We start from the raw sequence: 17,495 nt of genomic DNA on the forward strand, positions 1-17,495 counted from the left end.
ATTTCAATAATATTTGCATTCGAAACAAACCCGAGCTGTCTTCAACTCAGTCATTTCACTGCTTTCAAATCTCACTTCTGCTATAGTCTAACATTATGATTTCTAGATCTGCAATCGATCACTACTTTTTACCATTGCCAGTGTAAGGGAAATATTTCTAAAACATTCAAATCAAGAAATAAATCAATATAGCTCAAGTAAAATCTTACCAACTAGTCTCTGTCCACATGAAGAAGCACGGTCGCTTTATGAGAAGAGTTCTGTTAAAATCGATGTAGCAACTTTAAATGTTTACCATGGCACTAGTGTGCAACTTACAAGCTAGTAAAGCACATTTGTCCCATTCGTGTAAGGCCATAGGATAACCACCATGATGTTGAAATTTATTAAAACTGTTTCGGTATGCTCCTATATGAGGTCAAAGCTCTAAGAAGAGTTCTTCATTTCAGTTAGCAGCAGCGTTCCTTATTCCAAAATACACATAGATTTTAAAAAATAATTTAGTTATATACTAGCTATGACTCTATGTCCATTTACTAGCCATGATGGTCTTGTATTTCATTTAGTTTCTTCACGGTGCCCAAGAACTTCTTTGAACCAGCCAGTGTAGAGTCACATATTTGGAGTTTGTCAGAGTACAGAATTAGACTTGGAAAAGTCGAATAGTTAATAGCATTCAAAAGACTGAATGGGGCTGGTCTGGACCCAAGATGGCAACGTTTAGTAGTACTGTACTGGGCTCCATGCTCTCAAGCACCGTACCTCCAAGGTCACCAAGTGAATTCTGGATGAGTGGAGATTACTGTGACAAAGCAGAGCATCTGCGAGAACTGTGGTTGTGCTTCGTTCATGCAGCAGGAGCTACAGGGACTCTTCTTTCTTGCTGCCTGGCCTGCTGAGGGAGGCCTGTAGGTTCCACGCTAATTGTCGATGTTTGTGAGGAAAGCCCTACACAGGGAAGTTTAAAGCGCAAATTAACTCTGGGAGTGCCCGGAATATTTTGGACGTTGGGCTGAGGAGTGAATAATATGAAGAGCATCAGCCTGACAGTGGCCCTGGCAGACATGCAAATGGCACATCTGGGAAGTGAGGAAGGCGTGAGGCAGAAAACACCTGGATAAATGTGACCAGCTACCACAAATACTGAGAACTCCACTGGGTCCAGGTTTTGTCTCTTGTATGGCTAAAGGAGCTTGATTTGAACACCGATGAGGTGTGGTGGCCTAGATATTCTTTGCAAGCGTTGCCTCTTTCTGTGATGCTGCCTTCCCTCAGACTTGCTTAAGTCACTGCTCTAGCACCCCCCGTGTGTAATCAGCCTACGCTATACCCCCTCAGCCCTCACCTCTGTTTGAGTTGTTCCCTCTTCCTGGGCCCGCTGTGCTGTCACCACTCTTTCCCTTTTGCCAAAATTACTATTTCTACCTGTTGACAGAAAAACAACCAAACATTGAGATGCCAGGGTAAATAGTAAGGATGGGGGCTAACAAGGAGTTTGTGCGTATAAAGAATAAGAGTTAGAGAAGAGTAGGAGTGGGCATGGAGGTGACATTGTTTCCCCCCGTCATCCTTTTTGGTGGTGAGGTGGGAGATTGGGACTGTGGTTGAGTGGGGCTGAAACCTTCACATTTTGGAGCAAGAAATTTGCCATAAACCAAATCCAACAAAAAAGAAGAAAAAAAACAAAAACTCTCAAATACAAAGTGATAAACAGGAAGGGCAAATGCTACAACAGAGATATCCTTAGACAATAAAGATTTAGTTGATTAGGTAGTGAAAAATTACCCAACCTGTACTACAAAATTGACTTGGGTATGCTGCCATATTCCGTATTGCCGAGTTAAAATCATGCTCCTGGAGTTTCATGCACATTCCCATAATAGTCGAAGCAGAGTGAGTGCGCTGCACTTTTAAACGGGGTGGGCGTGATTTTCATTTGTTTGTAGTCACTGAAAGGTTTGCTTTGCATCGATTGTGTATGCTTGTGCCTGAATATTTAGTATTTAAACTGTAGGGCTTACAACATTGTCTGTGATGGCAAGAAGGATGAATATTAAAACAAAATAATGTAGAGCTGAATCTGTATTGCATTTTTATGCATCGTTTCAAAGTCATGTTACTTTCAGGAAAAGCACCTCCATGGTTCCTGTAGGAATAACAATGGCTGACATGTAGCTCTTTAAAGTCACCTGGACAATAAACCATACCAGTCTATAATTGGGAACTGTTGGAAAAACTAACTTCCCAGTCATTCAAATATTTATTTGTATGCTTAATAAAAAGCATTGCAAAAAATCTCCAATTCTGTATACAAAAACATTAGAAAATAGCTTTTATAAAAAAGAACATACACTTTTAAACATACATATTTAAAATATTGGTATCAAAGCATGCAAATCAGGCATACGTATCCTGACATACACACCACTAAAAAGTAGATGGGCCCCCAAAGTGCATGAAGTTATTGAGTCGGTGTCGAATTTTGCTGTGGTTTAAGACAGAGTGGCATTTCAGGCTACTGTATTTTCCAGGCACTCTTGCCTTTAAAATGTTCGTCTTAACTCAATTCAGTTGAAATCATGCTCATTAGTGGTGCGGGGGGGCCACAGGGGATCGCTGGAGCATTATTAAAGTCCCCGAAAGTGCCTAAAGTGTGTGAAGTATTGTCTTAACTGATTCCTCACAAATCGTAGGCACATTTCACGAGCCTCATGATACATTCAGTTAATGCAAAAAATGCCGGTTGCAGTAAAGAAGATCACTGATGAAGCAAACCTGGAGCCCAGTCCATATGGTCCGTGTTCAAACAGGCACTGACTTCGTAGAAGAGGTGGGCAGCCGGAAGATGCCTGATAGCTGCATTAATCAAGATGGGCTACGTTGTTCAATGTTCTCTCAAACACCTTCATAAATTTCATGATTTTCCCTGCCAGGATGGAATGTTCTGCAAAGAGAAAAGCGAATGTCAGGTCTGCAGGAGCGAATGCCCAGAGCCATAAACTGTGGTTTTAAAAGAGCCTGTCTCTTTTTTTTTTTTTTTTTAGCAAGGCAGGGCAAATGCAGGTAATGTGCACAAGTTCACGTTGCAGGATAGCCTATACTTGCATAGGTTATTTGGACTGTTTCTTTTTTGTGCAGGTAGACATTCCAAAGTCGGTAGCCCTGAGCCTATATCAGCTATATGAACTCAGTGCTGTCTACCTTACATGAGATTTGAAGGGATATAACTTCCGTGATTGCTACTGCCATGCACTTTTTGGTGATACTTGGGTTTTGTGTGAATCTCCGCTATGCACAAGGTCTTCCATGAGCCCCATATTGAATGCAGTGATTTGAGCGGATTCTCTGGTTCTGAGCTCTGGATGCCCTTTGAGGTAATAGAAAAACTTGGAGCCAGTGGGAGCGTGTTTTGAAATCTCTCCTTGATGTTTTGACAGCAATGGAAGATACGTTGGTGCGTGGGGAAGACTAGTTTAGTGCTGATTTGGTAGGGTTTTCCACAGACTTTCTTTCTTGGCTACTGCTGTGCCCTGATGACATTAATGTTTGAGCTGTTTGGGACTTTAAGTCAGTGATGATCGATGCAAGGACTTCTGGCAGAGTCGACAATGTATTTAGGATAGGTGAGCAGGCACATTTGTCTTGCTGAGGGGGCGCCAAAGCGTCCAGCGCTGGTAATGACCCGTGCGCTTCCATGATAAGGTTGTTGAGTTGTCACCTGTCCCTGACACAAATATCGCCAGGGTGTTCGAGATCCACTTAAACTTCTAGTTTTATTTAAATGAAATTTGAGTGATTGCCCAATGAAATTGAGTGCCAGCGGTGCAGGCCAGCAGTTGTCATTCTCTCTGGTGGTGCGGTTTATGGTTGAGAGACACATAGATTGTATCCTCTGTACTCAAAGGAATGGAAGTAGCAAGTGAGGATTGATTTGCGCTCGAACTCTTCTCATCATGGCTGCTTAAGCACCGATCTAGTGCAGGGCCCCCTTTGCATCCGAGGGGCTGAAGTGGGGGGGTTGTATGCCTCCCAACTTAATCAACATCACCTTGCTTGGGGGAGACGTTGTACTTGACATGTTTTACACGGTTATGTTGGTGTGGGCTACTGGAGGGGCTTGAAGAAACTGAGTATGGAGAGAGCTTGAGGCGGGATTCAGGAATCTGGGCTTTTGGGTGACCATGCTAATTGAATTTGCCAGGCGAGGGTGCATGCTTGAGGGGATGATTTACTATTTTGGTGGATTTGATCCCCATTGACGGTCAGCCCAGGAAGCCTCCTGTCCTGCTAGGAGGATCTTTGGGTGCTGAATGTTTCCTACGTGGCTCCTTTTAGGGTCTATGACCTTGGCATTGCCCATTTCTGCATCTAGAGTCCAGTTTCCCAACAATAATACATGGAGAATGCCATTGCAATGCTGCAGGCCATTTCGTTTTGGTGTGAGCTGTCCTTGTGCTAACGTGTTGTCATGTGTAGACATAATGAAAAAGTTTACTGTGGAGGAAAATATGCTTTCTGATGGATACTTCTGCCTGTGGATTCCTCACCTTTCGAATACCCCCTGCGCCAGCATTCCACGGGAAAATTCTTTCCTAGCTCTTGCATGTCGACGAGGACGTCACAATGGATCGGCTCCGCTCGCGGCAACATATGACGTCATCGGAGCCACAAAAGAACCTAGTCGGCGTGCTCACGTCAGTTCCCTTTTTTTCCGCGCCGTCGACGCTCAACAGTTTTTGTAGGGCTCTCCATTTTCTTTGTGGAAAACTTTGTATCTAGTAGTTTGTCAAGATGGCTACTTATAGGAAAACTGGATTCAAACCCTGCAGGGAGTGTGGCAGACACATGTCTATCACGGATCCGCATGATGACTGCCTGTGGTGTTTATCCTCGGACCACGACGTCGAGAAATGCAGGAGCTGCAGGAAAATGAATCCTAAGTCTATCAAAGAACATGAAGCCAAATTGTTTATGGCGAAAGCCAAGAAGGAAAAGAGAGGTAGGAAGAGGGCAAAATCTTCATCTTCTCACACTTCGAGGTCGAAGAAATGAAAGAGAAGACATACCTCTCGACATTGTTCTTCGAAGGCTAGAGTCTCGAGGTCGAGATCTAGTTCGACGACTCCAGCTGAGCGACCTCGGAGAAGGGACTTTATCTCTCCTACTCCTTGTCCTCTGGCGATATCAGTACTATCTCCGGCTGCGGCATCGCAAGTTTCAGGGGCTTCTTCACTTCATGAAGAATCACCGGCTCCAGCGACGTAACCGGCGCCGGGAGGGTCCTCTCCAGGCTGTGTGGCTTCACCTGTGCGGGCGCCGTCCCCGGCTCCGCAGGCTCCAGTGCGACCTCAGGTGACTCCCCTACAGGAAGGTATGGATTCATATCCTCCTTTTCCTGCTCCTGGGGCTGACTCTTCGCATTTTCTCAATGCAATGTTTGGTTTATTTGCAAGAGCCTCGACTCCATCTGGTGCGCCTTCTGGCCCAGTGGGTCCTCTGGCTTTCAACCTGGGTGTGCCTCAGTTCTATCCCCAGGCACCTTTCATTCCATTTATGCCGTCGACTCCGGCTTGGCATTTCCCGGCGCCGAAATAGTCTACCCCGGCTCCCCGGACTCCTTCAGCTGCTGAGTCTGCTCTACCTCGGATTCGATCGACGTAGAGGTTTGATGTCGAGGCACCTCCATCGACGCCGCTGGTGTCTTCTCCGGCGCTGCGTGTGGCTCCGCCGACGCCGTTGCCTAAGCAATGCTCCAGGAGAGAAGCTCAGGGATTGCTTAAGGAGGAGGAGTATTTGCAAGAACAGGAGGAAGGAGAAATTGTGGACTTTGTGGATGAGTTTGAGGGCCTTCAGGAAGCTAGTGGCCTAGATACTTCTGAGTATGACTTGCCATCTGCAAGTGGTTGTGTTGGGCAGGACGTTGCACCTTATCTTGTAATTAAGAAGGCAGCTGATTTATTGGGCCTTAAACTGCCCTCTGTTGAGGTTAAGTCTAACATACTGATGGAAGTTTTGAATACTACTTCATCTACCTCTGAGCCCCTACTTCCATTCACAGAGGCTTTAACAGATCCAATTCTGGAGGTGTGGCAGAAGCCTTTGTCTGCTCCAGCTGTATCTCGTTATATTTCGAGAAGATACAAGCCTGCCCCTGGTGATCTGGCTTTTTTGTCATCACACTTGACACCGGAGAGTCTAGTTGTCCAAGCTTCTTGCTCAAAACAGTCTTCTGGTGCTTTTCCTACCATTTTGGGTGACAGGGACTCAAAAAAGACAGAGCAAGCTGCGAAGAAAGTGTTTTCATCTGCGAGTATGGCTCTAAAGTCTAGTAATGCGACTTACCTTCTTGGACGATATATACATGCATTGATGGACTCTGTTGTTCAACTTGCTCCTAAGTTGCCTGAGGAGGATTGTGCCAAATTCTTAGAAGTCCTTTCGGATTCACAGGCCGCAGCACGTCAAGTGATGCAGTCAGGCATGGACACTGCTGACTCTGTGGCTCGTGTTATGGGGTCTTCTGTGGCTACAAGGAGACAGGCATGGCTCAAGTCTTCAGGGTTTTCGGCTGATGTACAGGCGACCTTGTTGGATTTTCCCTTTGATGGGTCAAGGCTCTTTGATTCTAAGGCAGACTCAGCCTTGGAACGTTTCAAAGATAGTAGAGCCACCGCAAGATCTTTAGGCCTCCAGGTTCAGTCTAGAGGTTATGGATACAAGAGATATTGGGGCTTTGGAAGATTTGCTTCCTTTCGTGGCCGCCAAAAATTTCAGCAGAGCCATCAACAGCAAAATCCCTTGTACAAATCATACAGAGGGAAGAATAAGAGAGGCCTCAGGGGTGCAAATCGTCAGCAAGCCTCTTCCTCTACCTCCCCTCCTGCCACTGTTGGTACATCAGGAAAGCAGTTCTAGATTCCCCATCTTAGAACATGTTGGTCCAGTTGGAGGTCGGGTGTCCCTCTTTCTGCAAGATTGGAGACTGATCACATCAGATCGTTGGGTCTTGAATCTTGTAGAGAATGGGTACACCCTCCCATTTTTGGAGTTTCCTCCTCCTTACCCTCCTCGCAAGGGTGGTTGTTCAGAAGACCACTTGTTGCTTTTGCAGCAGAAGGTTCTCACTTTACTCCAAAAAGTTGCGATAGAGGTGGTTCCGGAGCAGGAAAGGGGTCAGGGTTGTTACTCCCGATATTTCCTGATCCCCAAAAAAGATGGTCGCTTGAGACCGATCTTGGACCTCAGGATTTTGAATCTTTACCTCAGGCAGGAAAAGTTCAAAATGTTGACCTTGGCTCAGGTTCTCCTTGCACTGCAACAGAAAGACTGGATGGTGTCCATCAACCTGCAGGATGCGTATTTTCATCTTCCCATCCTGAAGTCGCATCGGAAGTATCTCCGGTTCACGGTGGGATCGCAACATTACCAGTTTGCGGTTCTTCCATTCGGTCTTACTTCCACGCCTCGAGTCTTTACAAAGATGATGGCGGTGGTAGCGGCTAATCTCAGAAGGTCAGGTGTTCCTGTTTTCCCCTACCTGGACAACTGGCTGTCGAAAGCGGAGTGTCCAGATTTGGTTTCGCGCCACTTGCAAGTGACAACTCATCTGTTGTTCAAAATTGGGTTTTTCAAAAAATGTACCCAAATCTCACCTGGTGCTTTCTCAGCGCAGCCTGTTCATAGGGGCAATACTGGACACTTCTGTGTGCCGAGCATACCCACCTCCGCAGAGGATTCTCGACATACAGGAAATAATTCCTTTGTGTCACGATGGAGCGGTTGTTCCAGTCCTGAAGGTTCTTCGCCTGCTCGGTCTGTTCGCTTCATGCATTCTGTTGATCAACCATGCACGGTGGCACATGAAGGCACCCCAGTGGTGCCTCCGCAGGCAGTGGTATCAGCACAGCAGAGATCTTGGGGAGAATATCAGAATCTCCAAAGACGCTGCAGCTGAGCTGTCTTGGTGTAGTGTGCAGGGCAACCTGTCTCAAGGAAAGGCCTTTCAGCCTCCTCTGCTGGTGGCCACAGTGATCACGGATGCCTCCACTCTAGGGTGGGGTGTTCATCTGGGGGTTCTGGAGGTCAAAGGCCTTTGGTCTCCAGAGGAAAGGTTGCTTCACATCAACCTTCTGGAATTACGGGCGATACGTTTGGCATTGAAGGCTTTTCTCCCTTCCCTTCGCGGTCAGTCGGTTCAGGTCCTGACGGACAACACTACCGCAATGTGGTACATCAACAAACAGGGAGGTGTAGGGTCGTATCGCCTCTGTCGAGAGGCTCTACGGCTCTGGTCCTGGGCTCAGGGCCAACGGATTTGTGTGTTTGCAAATCTGGCCGGTGTGCTGAATGTTTGTGCGGACAGTCTCAGTCGGCGTTACTCAGCTGATTACGAGTGGCGGCTTCATCCAGAGGTGGTCCATCGCATCTTTCAGATGTGGGGATCCCCTCGGTTGGACCAGTTTGCCACTCACGAGAATGCGCACTGCCCGTTATTCTGTAGTCTCCAGTATCTGTTGCAGGGAGCTTTGGGGGATGCGTTTCAGATAGATTGGAGCTCACAACTTCTTTACGCGTTTCCTCCCATACCCTTGATTCCTCTGGTCCTGACTGGGCCCAAGTTATATTGATTGCCCCAGATTGCCAAGAAGGGTGTGGTACACAGATCTTCTTCACCTGTCATTGCATCCTCCGCTCCGTCTCCCTCTCAGGGCAGACCTTCTCTCGCAGTCGCAGGGGCAGTTTCTACACCCCCACCTCCAGAGCCTGCACCTTCATGCCTGGAGATTGAACGGGGCAACCTGAGTTCTTTCTCTCTCCCGCCGGATATAGTGGATGTTATTTTATCATCCAGGCAACACTCCACTAAGTCTGTTTACTCTTCCAGGTGGTACAGATTTGTTGAGTGGTGCGGAGAGAGAGACATTGACCCTTTGAAGGCCCGCTTGTCTAATATTTGAAGTTTTCTCTTTCTTTAGCACAGCAAGGTTGTGCTGTAGCCACTGTTAAGGGCTATTTATCGACTTTGTCAGCCTTTTTATGTTTGCCGGACCAGCCGTCTTTATACAAGTCTCCTTTGTCATGAGGTTCATTAAGGGCCTTACAAATAAGTTTCCTCCCACACCTTTCGTTATGCTTCAGTGGGATTTGAATCTCGTACTCACTTTTTTAATGGGTTCTCCATTTGAGCCTCTTCATACTTACCCGTTGAGGCTTCTTTCTTTTAAAATGGTTTTCTTGATTGCCATTACCTGGGCTAGGAGGGTAAGTGAGCTTCAAGCTCTTAGTTCGAAACCTCCTTTCCTGACCATTCATGCAGATAAGTTGGTTCTAAGGACCAGGGCTGCTTTCCTTCCCAAGGTGCTTACTCATTTTCATATGGGACAATCCATCACTTTAAGCACCTTTTATCCTCCCCTCACCCTTCCAAGGAGGAAGAGAGACTGCATCAGTTGGACCCTAAAAGGGCTGTCAGCCTTTATTTGGATCGGACTAGAGATCTGAGGCTGGACGGTCAGCTCTTCGTGGGCTATGTTGGGAAAATGAAAGGCAAGGCAGTGCACAAGAGGACGCTTTCCAGGTGGATTATCTTGTGCATCAAGATTTGCTACGCCCTGGCCAAGAAGGAACCGCCAAAAGGTATCCGAGCTCATTCCACCAGAGCTAAGTCTACTTCTTCTGCTTTGGCTAGAGGTGTTCCTGTTCTTGATATTTGTAAGGCAGCAACTTGGGCCTCCCTCCACACTTTTGCAAAGCATTACTGCTTGAACTCTGAGGTTAGGAGGGATGGCCATTTTGCTTGCTCTGTTTTGCAGGATTTTTTGGTCTAGTAAGGTGGACACCCTCCTCCGGGTGGGTTACGGCTTTGGGAATCTATTCGAAAGGTGAGGAATCCACAGGCAGAAGTATCCATCAGAAGAAGAAGTTACTTACCTTCGGTAACGCTTTTTCTGGTGGATACAATATCTACCTGTGGAGTCCTCACGCTCCCACGCGCCTCCACGTTGTCCACCTGTTTCTACCAAAAATGTTATTTTGATATGTATTAATCATGTTTATACTGTAATATTGAGAAATACTTATTCTGTTGCTATTTCTCTATACTTTTATTTATTATGCTCTTGTGAATTTCTATACATATATACATTTGGTATGCTATGTTTGCATTTGAAAATGTGTCGGTCCGCCCGTTTGCCTTGGTGGCATGGGAAAAAATGGGTGGAACTGACGTCAGCATGCCGACTAGATCCTTTTGTGGCTCCGATGACTTCATACGGTGCCGCGAGCGGAGCCGATCCATTGTGACGTCCTCGTTGACGTGGGAGAGCTAGGAAAGAATTTTCCCGTGGAATGCTGGCGCAGGGGGTATTCGAAAGCTGAGGAATCCACAGGCATATATTGTATCCACCTGATAAAGCATTCCCGAAGGTAAGTAACTTGTTCTTTAGTGCCACACTGTACCACTTGGAGCTTTGCTGGCAGCTAGAATGGCAGCCTGGTGAGGTGTGCGGGGTAGAGGTAAAGAGTGCCTAGCGTGCAGGGGGAGGCGAATGGCAATGATGAAGTAAGTAGGCCTGATGAGAGCTTAATGGGATTAAACTGTGGCGGTAGTGCAGCGCCATGACTGGCGCAAGCCGCACCGGCCTAAAGCCAGCTGCTTCCGTGTAGAGTGTGGGTAGCTTGTGGGTTGCAGCCTAGTACACTTGCTACTTCACTGTGCGCCTCTCACTCCTCTTGACCCTCTCATTACTTGTCTCTCGTCGCACTGCGCTGCGATGCTGCAGTGGGTGTCGCCCCTCTTCCACTGTCCTTTCTGCCGGTGGAGCCATGCTTCGGGTCAAGGTGTCAGGCAGATCACGGTGACTGCAGCAGATGCCGGCCACAATCCTCTCCGCTCTTTCTCCAGTGGGGCCGATTTGCTGGACAGCAGTCGCAAAGGGACCAGAGGACCGAGCAGGGAACAGCTGGAGTCGGCCCGTAGGAGATTATCGTGTGTGTGTGTGTGTGTGTGTGTGTGTCTGTGTGTGTGTGTGTGCGCGCGCCAGTCTAGAAGTATGTTCTAGGTACCTATATAAGACTGAGAGGTTAAAAAGGGCTTCGTCTTCACTGACATCAAGGTGTTTACAGTGGTGGGAGGTAGCATCCTTCTGAAGGTTGTGAAATGCCACGCGATGGTGAAGTGGAGCTGAAGCATTTTTCTGGAGTTAGACATTTTTGCAACATAACAGGTTCTGTAACTGAATATCTGTATACTGTTTAAACTTTCAAGCAAGTAGTGCATGCATTGGGGAATAGGAGGCAAAATAAAAACAGACTAACATAATACTTTGCTAAAATTCTCTAAATTAAGGTAAAACCGATGTTCGAAGCATGTGAGCGGTAAATCACATGCTTTGCATACTCATGCCATCTAGTGTTGGGTCCGGGTGTTTGCAAGTTGTTTTTCTACGAATTCTTTACAGTCACGAGGTAGGTGACGCCTCCTTTCGGTGATAGTGTGCATGGGCATCGACTCCATTGTTGGATTGTTTTTTTCCGCCATCTGGTTCGGATGTGTGTTGCTGCGCTCTGGTTCGAAACCTTTTCTTCGGGCTCCCCTTGGTGCGCAATCCACTCTACCAGCGTCGGTATTGTTTCGAATTTGTATCCCACTTCTCCGCTCATTGTATCAGTCGAGGAAAACCTTTTTTTCGATCGAAGATCTCCGTGAAGGCCGTCTGGCCTAACGCCGTCAGTCCACTTTGCAGTCGATGGAATGGATATATCCGCGCATCGACGCGCTTGAAGTGTGCAACTTGTGCTTGTCTCCGGAGCACAACCAACAGGACTGAGACGCGTGCAGTTCATTCTGATCGAAGAAAACACACTTCAATCTTTGGGCTCGACGTCGCGAGATGTAGAGTCAAAACGTCGAATACACGCCGGACATCTTCGGCAAAGGATCCGAGCAAGAGTTTGACGCTCAGAGGGCCGAGGAAGAACAAGAGGAGTCTAGCACCGAGCCGAAAGCTTCAGACTCGAAGCCAAAGACCGCTTTGGAATCGAAATCATTGACACCAAAATCCAAACCTGCTTCGGCACAGAAACCTTCTGCGCCAAAAACAGATTCCACCTCTGCACCGAAATCCTCGGTCCCGAAACTATAACTGGTCCTCCGGAGCTGAAGGACCCGATTTTTGACACCCTAACACCCAAATCGGACCCGAAACAGAAGCAACTTTATATGAACCCAGATACAGGATGTGTTCTTACTAAACCATCTCAAAAACACAAAACTGAGTCAGAATACACTCTTTACCATATTCCTTTGAAGAGGAAGAATGTAGGTACCAACCCCTCTCCTCCTCCTCCTCCACCACGTTCACCTACACCAACTTATCCACCCTTGCAGTATTCGCTTATTTCACCAACTAACTCTCCGCTACCATCACCTGATGATGATGATGAGGGGGGGGGGAACAATATTTTACCAATAGACCCCTGGAAAGATTATAACATGGATTCACCTACAGATAATGACCCAGATCTTTACCCTGCAAAGCCTTCCCCTCCTGACGACAATTTAGGATATTTAGAATTACTTGCTAGAGCTGCGAAATATCATGAGGTACAGTTACACAAGGAATCTCTAAAAGAAGATTTCCTATTTGAATCGTTCATTAGCACACAAAGGGCTAGCCACACTCTACCTATGCTTAAAGGTATGATGAAACATGCCAATGATATCTTTAAAGATTCAGTCTACGCTCGCATTCTCACCCCCAGAATTGATTAATAAAAACATTAGCCTGCTCCCTCAGATCCTGTCTTTATTAAAGGCCAGCTGCCACTAGACACTTTGGTGGTCTCGAATACCCGTAAAAGGGCGAATTCAGACTACAGGGGATGCTCCCCCTCCAGGCAAAGAGTCAAAACTATTAAAAGCCTCCTGGTAAAAGAGTAGCCGCCCAAGCAGCAAATCGTTGGCGCATTTCCAACACCCAGGCCCTGCTAGGCAGGTATGATAGGGCACACTGGGGCGAAATGGAGCAATTGCTACAACACCTCCCAGATGAATACAAATCAAAAGCCCAGGATTTAGTCCAGGAAGGGGAGCTCATATCCAATTCCTCAACTAGATGCGCTTTAGATGGTGCAGACACCGCAGCTAGAGAGATCAACACTAGTGTGTTATTAAGGAGACCTGTATGGGTAAGATTTTCAGGTTTCCAATCGGATGTCCAACAGTCTATTTTAAATACTCCCTTTGACAAGGAACATCTCTTCGGTCCCGAAGTCGATAAATCATTAGAAAAAATGAAACAAGACACATAAGTAGCCATGTCTATGGGAGCTCTGCAGTCTCCCTCTAATCGGGGATCCTTTTATCGCTCCTACCGCAAAGGGTCAAAAACCATGTCCTCAGACAATACTGCCACCTCCTATTAAGACAACCATCAATACTCCTCTACAAGGGGATTTGTTAGAGGAGAATACAGATGCAACAACAGCAAAGGTCGAGGCAGGGATTCCACACCACATAATTCCCCCTCACCCAACAAATAGTGACTTGCCTACACCCCCCCCCCCCCCCAAAATCATTTATCACCTTTCGGGGGACATCTTCTTCAATTCCTCCCCATTTGGCAATCTATCACCACAGACAAATGGGTGTTGGGAATTATCCAACATGGTTACTGCCTGGAGCTTACCAACAATCCTCCAAACATTTCACCACGTTCTCACAAAATGTCACCAGAACATTTACATCTACTTCAGCAAGAGGTCAAATCGCTTCTATCTAAAGGAGCCATAGAACCTGTGCCGTTTCAACATCAAGGGACAATCGTGTACTCTCTGTACTTTCTCATACCCAAAAATGACCTATTCTAGACCTCCGAGAACTAAACCTCTACATACTTTCAGAGCATTTCCACATGGTGACACTTCAACAAGTGCTCCCACTTCTACAACAGGGCCATTTTATGTTGTCTCTAGACTTAAAAGATGCATATTTCCACATTCCAATTAATCCTGCTCATCGCAAATACCTCAGATTCATGATAGCAGGTCATCATTACCAATTCAAAGTACTACCGTTTGGGGACACCCCTGCTCCCAGGGTATTTACCAAATATCTAGCAGTAGTCGTAGGATATCTGAGAAGACAACATATCCATGTCTTCCAATACCTGAATGACTAGCTTATCGAATCCAACACTTAACAAATGTGTCTCCAACACACTCAAACCACTATTCACTTACTTCACCAACTAGGGATTACAGTAAATGTGTTGAATTCTCATCTGCTGGCTTCCAAAACACAAATTAACCTGGGAGCCACGATAGACGCTCAGAAAGCTCTAGCCTCTCCCAATACAGCCAGGATTCACAGTATTCAGTCCCTTCTCACTCAATTTCAACCCAACCAATGATTACCAGCAAAAGCATTCATGCAAGTGCTGGGGATGATGGCGTCTTGCATTATAATTGTTCCCCACGCAAGACTTCACATGCGTCCCCTTCAAGAATGCTTAGCAAGTCAGTGGAACCAGTCGCAGGGTGAGTTGACTGATCTAGTGTTGATAGATGGCCGCACCCATTGCTCTCTGCAGTAGTGGAACCCACACAATTTATCCAAAGGGCGGTCTTTTCTCGAGTCTGTTCCACAGACCGTGCTAACAGCAGACTCATTGCTCACTGGTTGGGGCGCTCACCTACAGACTCACACTATTCAAGGACTGTGGAGTCTAAAGTACAAGAGCCTCCATATAAATCACCTAGAGCTACTAGCAGTGTCTCTAGCGCTCAAAGCCTGTCGCACTCACCTAATAGGCAAACCGTCCTAGTCCGCACAGACAACATGACTGCTATGCAATATATACAAAAACGGGGGAGACACACACTCCAACTGTCACACCTAGCACAAGCCATTTGGAAATAGGCCATACATCACAAAATGTATCTGCTAGCAGAACATCTTCCAGGAGTAAACAATCAGATTGCAGACCTAGCCCCAGATTCTTCTTCCCTAATTTCAGGAATGGGGATTTCCTCACATAGACCTGTCCACCCCAGCTCAAAACGCTCAAGCTTTGCCTCCAGGTTCCCACACCCGCTCTCCAAAGGCGATGCCCTATAGATGAACTGGCCAGGGATATTTGCCTACACTTTCCTCTCCTCTCCCACTCATTCCACTGGTAGTTTGGAAGCTCAGGCAATCATCCCTCAAACTCATTCTCATAGCTCCCACATGTGCATGTCAACTTTGGTTCACCACCCTGCTAGAGCTCTCAGTAGTTCCACACCAAAAGCTTAATCTCAACTCCAGTCTCCTCACTCGGAGCCATGGAGAACTCGGTCATCCAAATCCCAAGGAACTCAACCTGGCGATTTGGCTCCTGAAATCAGAGTTTGGTTATTTACAATTACCACCAGGCTGTATGACTATCCTGAAGGAGGCTAGGAAATCTATTACTAGGGCTTGTTATGCAGCAAAGTGGAAACAATTTGTTATACACTATAATAATAACAATATCAATCCCCTTGATGCTTCATCTGTTATTTCTTACACGTACAGCAATCTGGATTAGCCTACACATCCATTCAATTGCATTTAGCAGCAGTAGCTGCATACTTACAAACCAGGCAACACGTATCTCTATTCAGAGTACCAGTGATTAAGGCCTTTATGGAAGGACTAAAAAGAGTAAAACCACCAAGAGCTCCACCCGCACCAGTTTGGAACTTGAACATAGTCCTTAGAAGGCTAATGGTTCCACCAATCCACTAGTGTCAACTACAGTTTCTCTCATGGAAGGTTGCGTTTTTTTTATTGCAATCACTTCCTTAAGGAGATTTAATGAACTCCAGGCACTAACTATACAAGAGCCTTTCTTTCAACTTCACAAAGACAAAGTGGTTCTTCGAACCAATGCCAAATTTCTTCCTAAAGTTGTTTCTGCTCTTCGCATCAATCAATCAGTTGAGTTACCCGTGTTCTTTCCTCAACCTGATTCTGTAGCAGAACGGGCTCTACACACACTAGATGTTAGAAGAGCTCTACTATATGATGTAGAAATATTTTTGTTAAACAAAACAGCTCTTTGTTGCTTTTTCGCCACCACACAAAGGCAATCCAATATCTAAATTAGGCATTGCAAGATGGTGAAATGTATCCAAACATGTTATGTGAAAGCGAAAAGAACCCTGAAAATACCCCCCAGAGCGCATTCCACCTGCAAAATAGGGGCTACTATGGCCTTCTTAGGGAATATTCCCCTAGGTGACATCTGCAAGGCAGCAACATGGTCTACACAGCACACATTCACCAAACACTATTGTGTAGATGTGTTAGCGAGGCAACAAGCTAATGTAGGCCAGGCAGTACTTAAAACACTTTTTCAAACCACTACAACAGCTACAGGTTAGCCACCGCTTTGGGAGTTTACTGCTGTATAGTTTATGCAAAGCATGTGATCTACAGCTCATATGCCTCGATAGGATAATGTTACTTACCCAGTAAGCATCTGTTCTTGGCATGTAGAGCTGTAGATTCACATGCTCCCTCCCACCTCCCTGGGTACCTATACCTGTTGCAGTTTTTCTTACTTTACATACATACGCATGGACATCTCTATTCTACCTTTACTAACTCCATTCCCACCCTCCGGGTGTAAACAATCTAATAATGGAGTTGATGTTCATGCACACTATCACCGAAAGGAGGAGTCACCTACGTCTTGACTGGAAAGACTTCTTCGAAGAAAAACAACTTGCAAACATCCAGACCCAACACTATATGGCAGCAGTATGCAAAGCATGTGAATATACAGCTCTACATGCCATGAACAGATGCTTACTGGGTAAGTAACATTATCCTTATGGCTGTAGGTGCAGAAAAATTGAATAAGTATATTTTAGAACCGCCACATTCTTATAACACCTAGTGAAAGTTGGGCTATGAAATGCACATGTTTACCCGCATTTTTTTTCATCCAAGTTCTTGTTATTGTCTGATATCCCTCAATATTTTAGTTTTCTATCCTGCATCACCTTTATTTTACATTGCTCATCTGTTGTATTTTAATTCCTCTTTATCACCTCTGTCTCATTTCACAACCTGTGAGCAGCAAATTGTTCTGCCTTATCAGGAGCGACTCCTGAACCAGAGAGAGCAAGCTCGACTTGCACCTGTGCCACGATGGAAACAGGTAAAAATAAACAGGTGCCATGAATTTAATTTGTTGTGAGGTGCTGCTCAACACTTCTCGCTTTGAGGATGCCATCATGCCAGTTTGCTTTCCCACGCTTTGTGAGCATGGCCATGGTTTTTGTAGAGCCTTTTTCACTAGGAAGTTTAAGTACTGCACTGCCTTTTTTTGTTGTTGTTGTTACCGTTTCCTTTCTGACTTTGCGGACTTAAACCCATGTTGCACCATGGTCTATTTCTATGTTTAGTGTTTCCATAACTGAAGCATTTTGTTTGAGTGTGCTAATTCACTCCTTGGTTTCTAACG

The 17,495-nt window shown here is 46.0% G+C and overlaps 1 protein-coding gene across 32 annotated transcripts in view; it reads left to right on the plus strand.

Moving 5' to 3' along the window:
* The window catches only part of MICAL3 (microtubule associated monooxygenase, calponin and LIM domain containing 3), a 1,875,796-nt gene that overhangs the window by 886,640 nt on the left and 971,661 nt on the right, over positions 1 to 17,495 (plus strand). For 21 of the 32 annotated variants that reach the window (XM_085652129.1, XM_085652139.1, XM_085652136.1 and 18 more), the window contains one exon: positions 17,109 to 17,189. The exons of the other annotated variants lie outside the window; for them this stretch is intronic. In XM_085652129.1, the coding sequence (XP_085508255.1) occupies positions 17,109 to 17,189 (81 nt within the window). The remainder of the gene's footprint in view (positions 1 to 17,108; positions 17,190 to 17,495) is intronic. 32 annotated transcript variants of the gene reach the window in all.

This window comes from Triturus cristatus, chromosome 4_1 (assembly GCF_964204655.1).
Source record: "Triturus cristatus chromosome 4_1, aTriCri1.1, whole genome shotgun sequence".
In the NCBI taxonomy this organism is placed as follows: domain Eukaryota; kingdom Metazoa; phylum Chordata; class Amphibia; order Caudata; family Salamandridae; genus Triturus; species Triturus cristatus.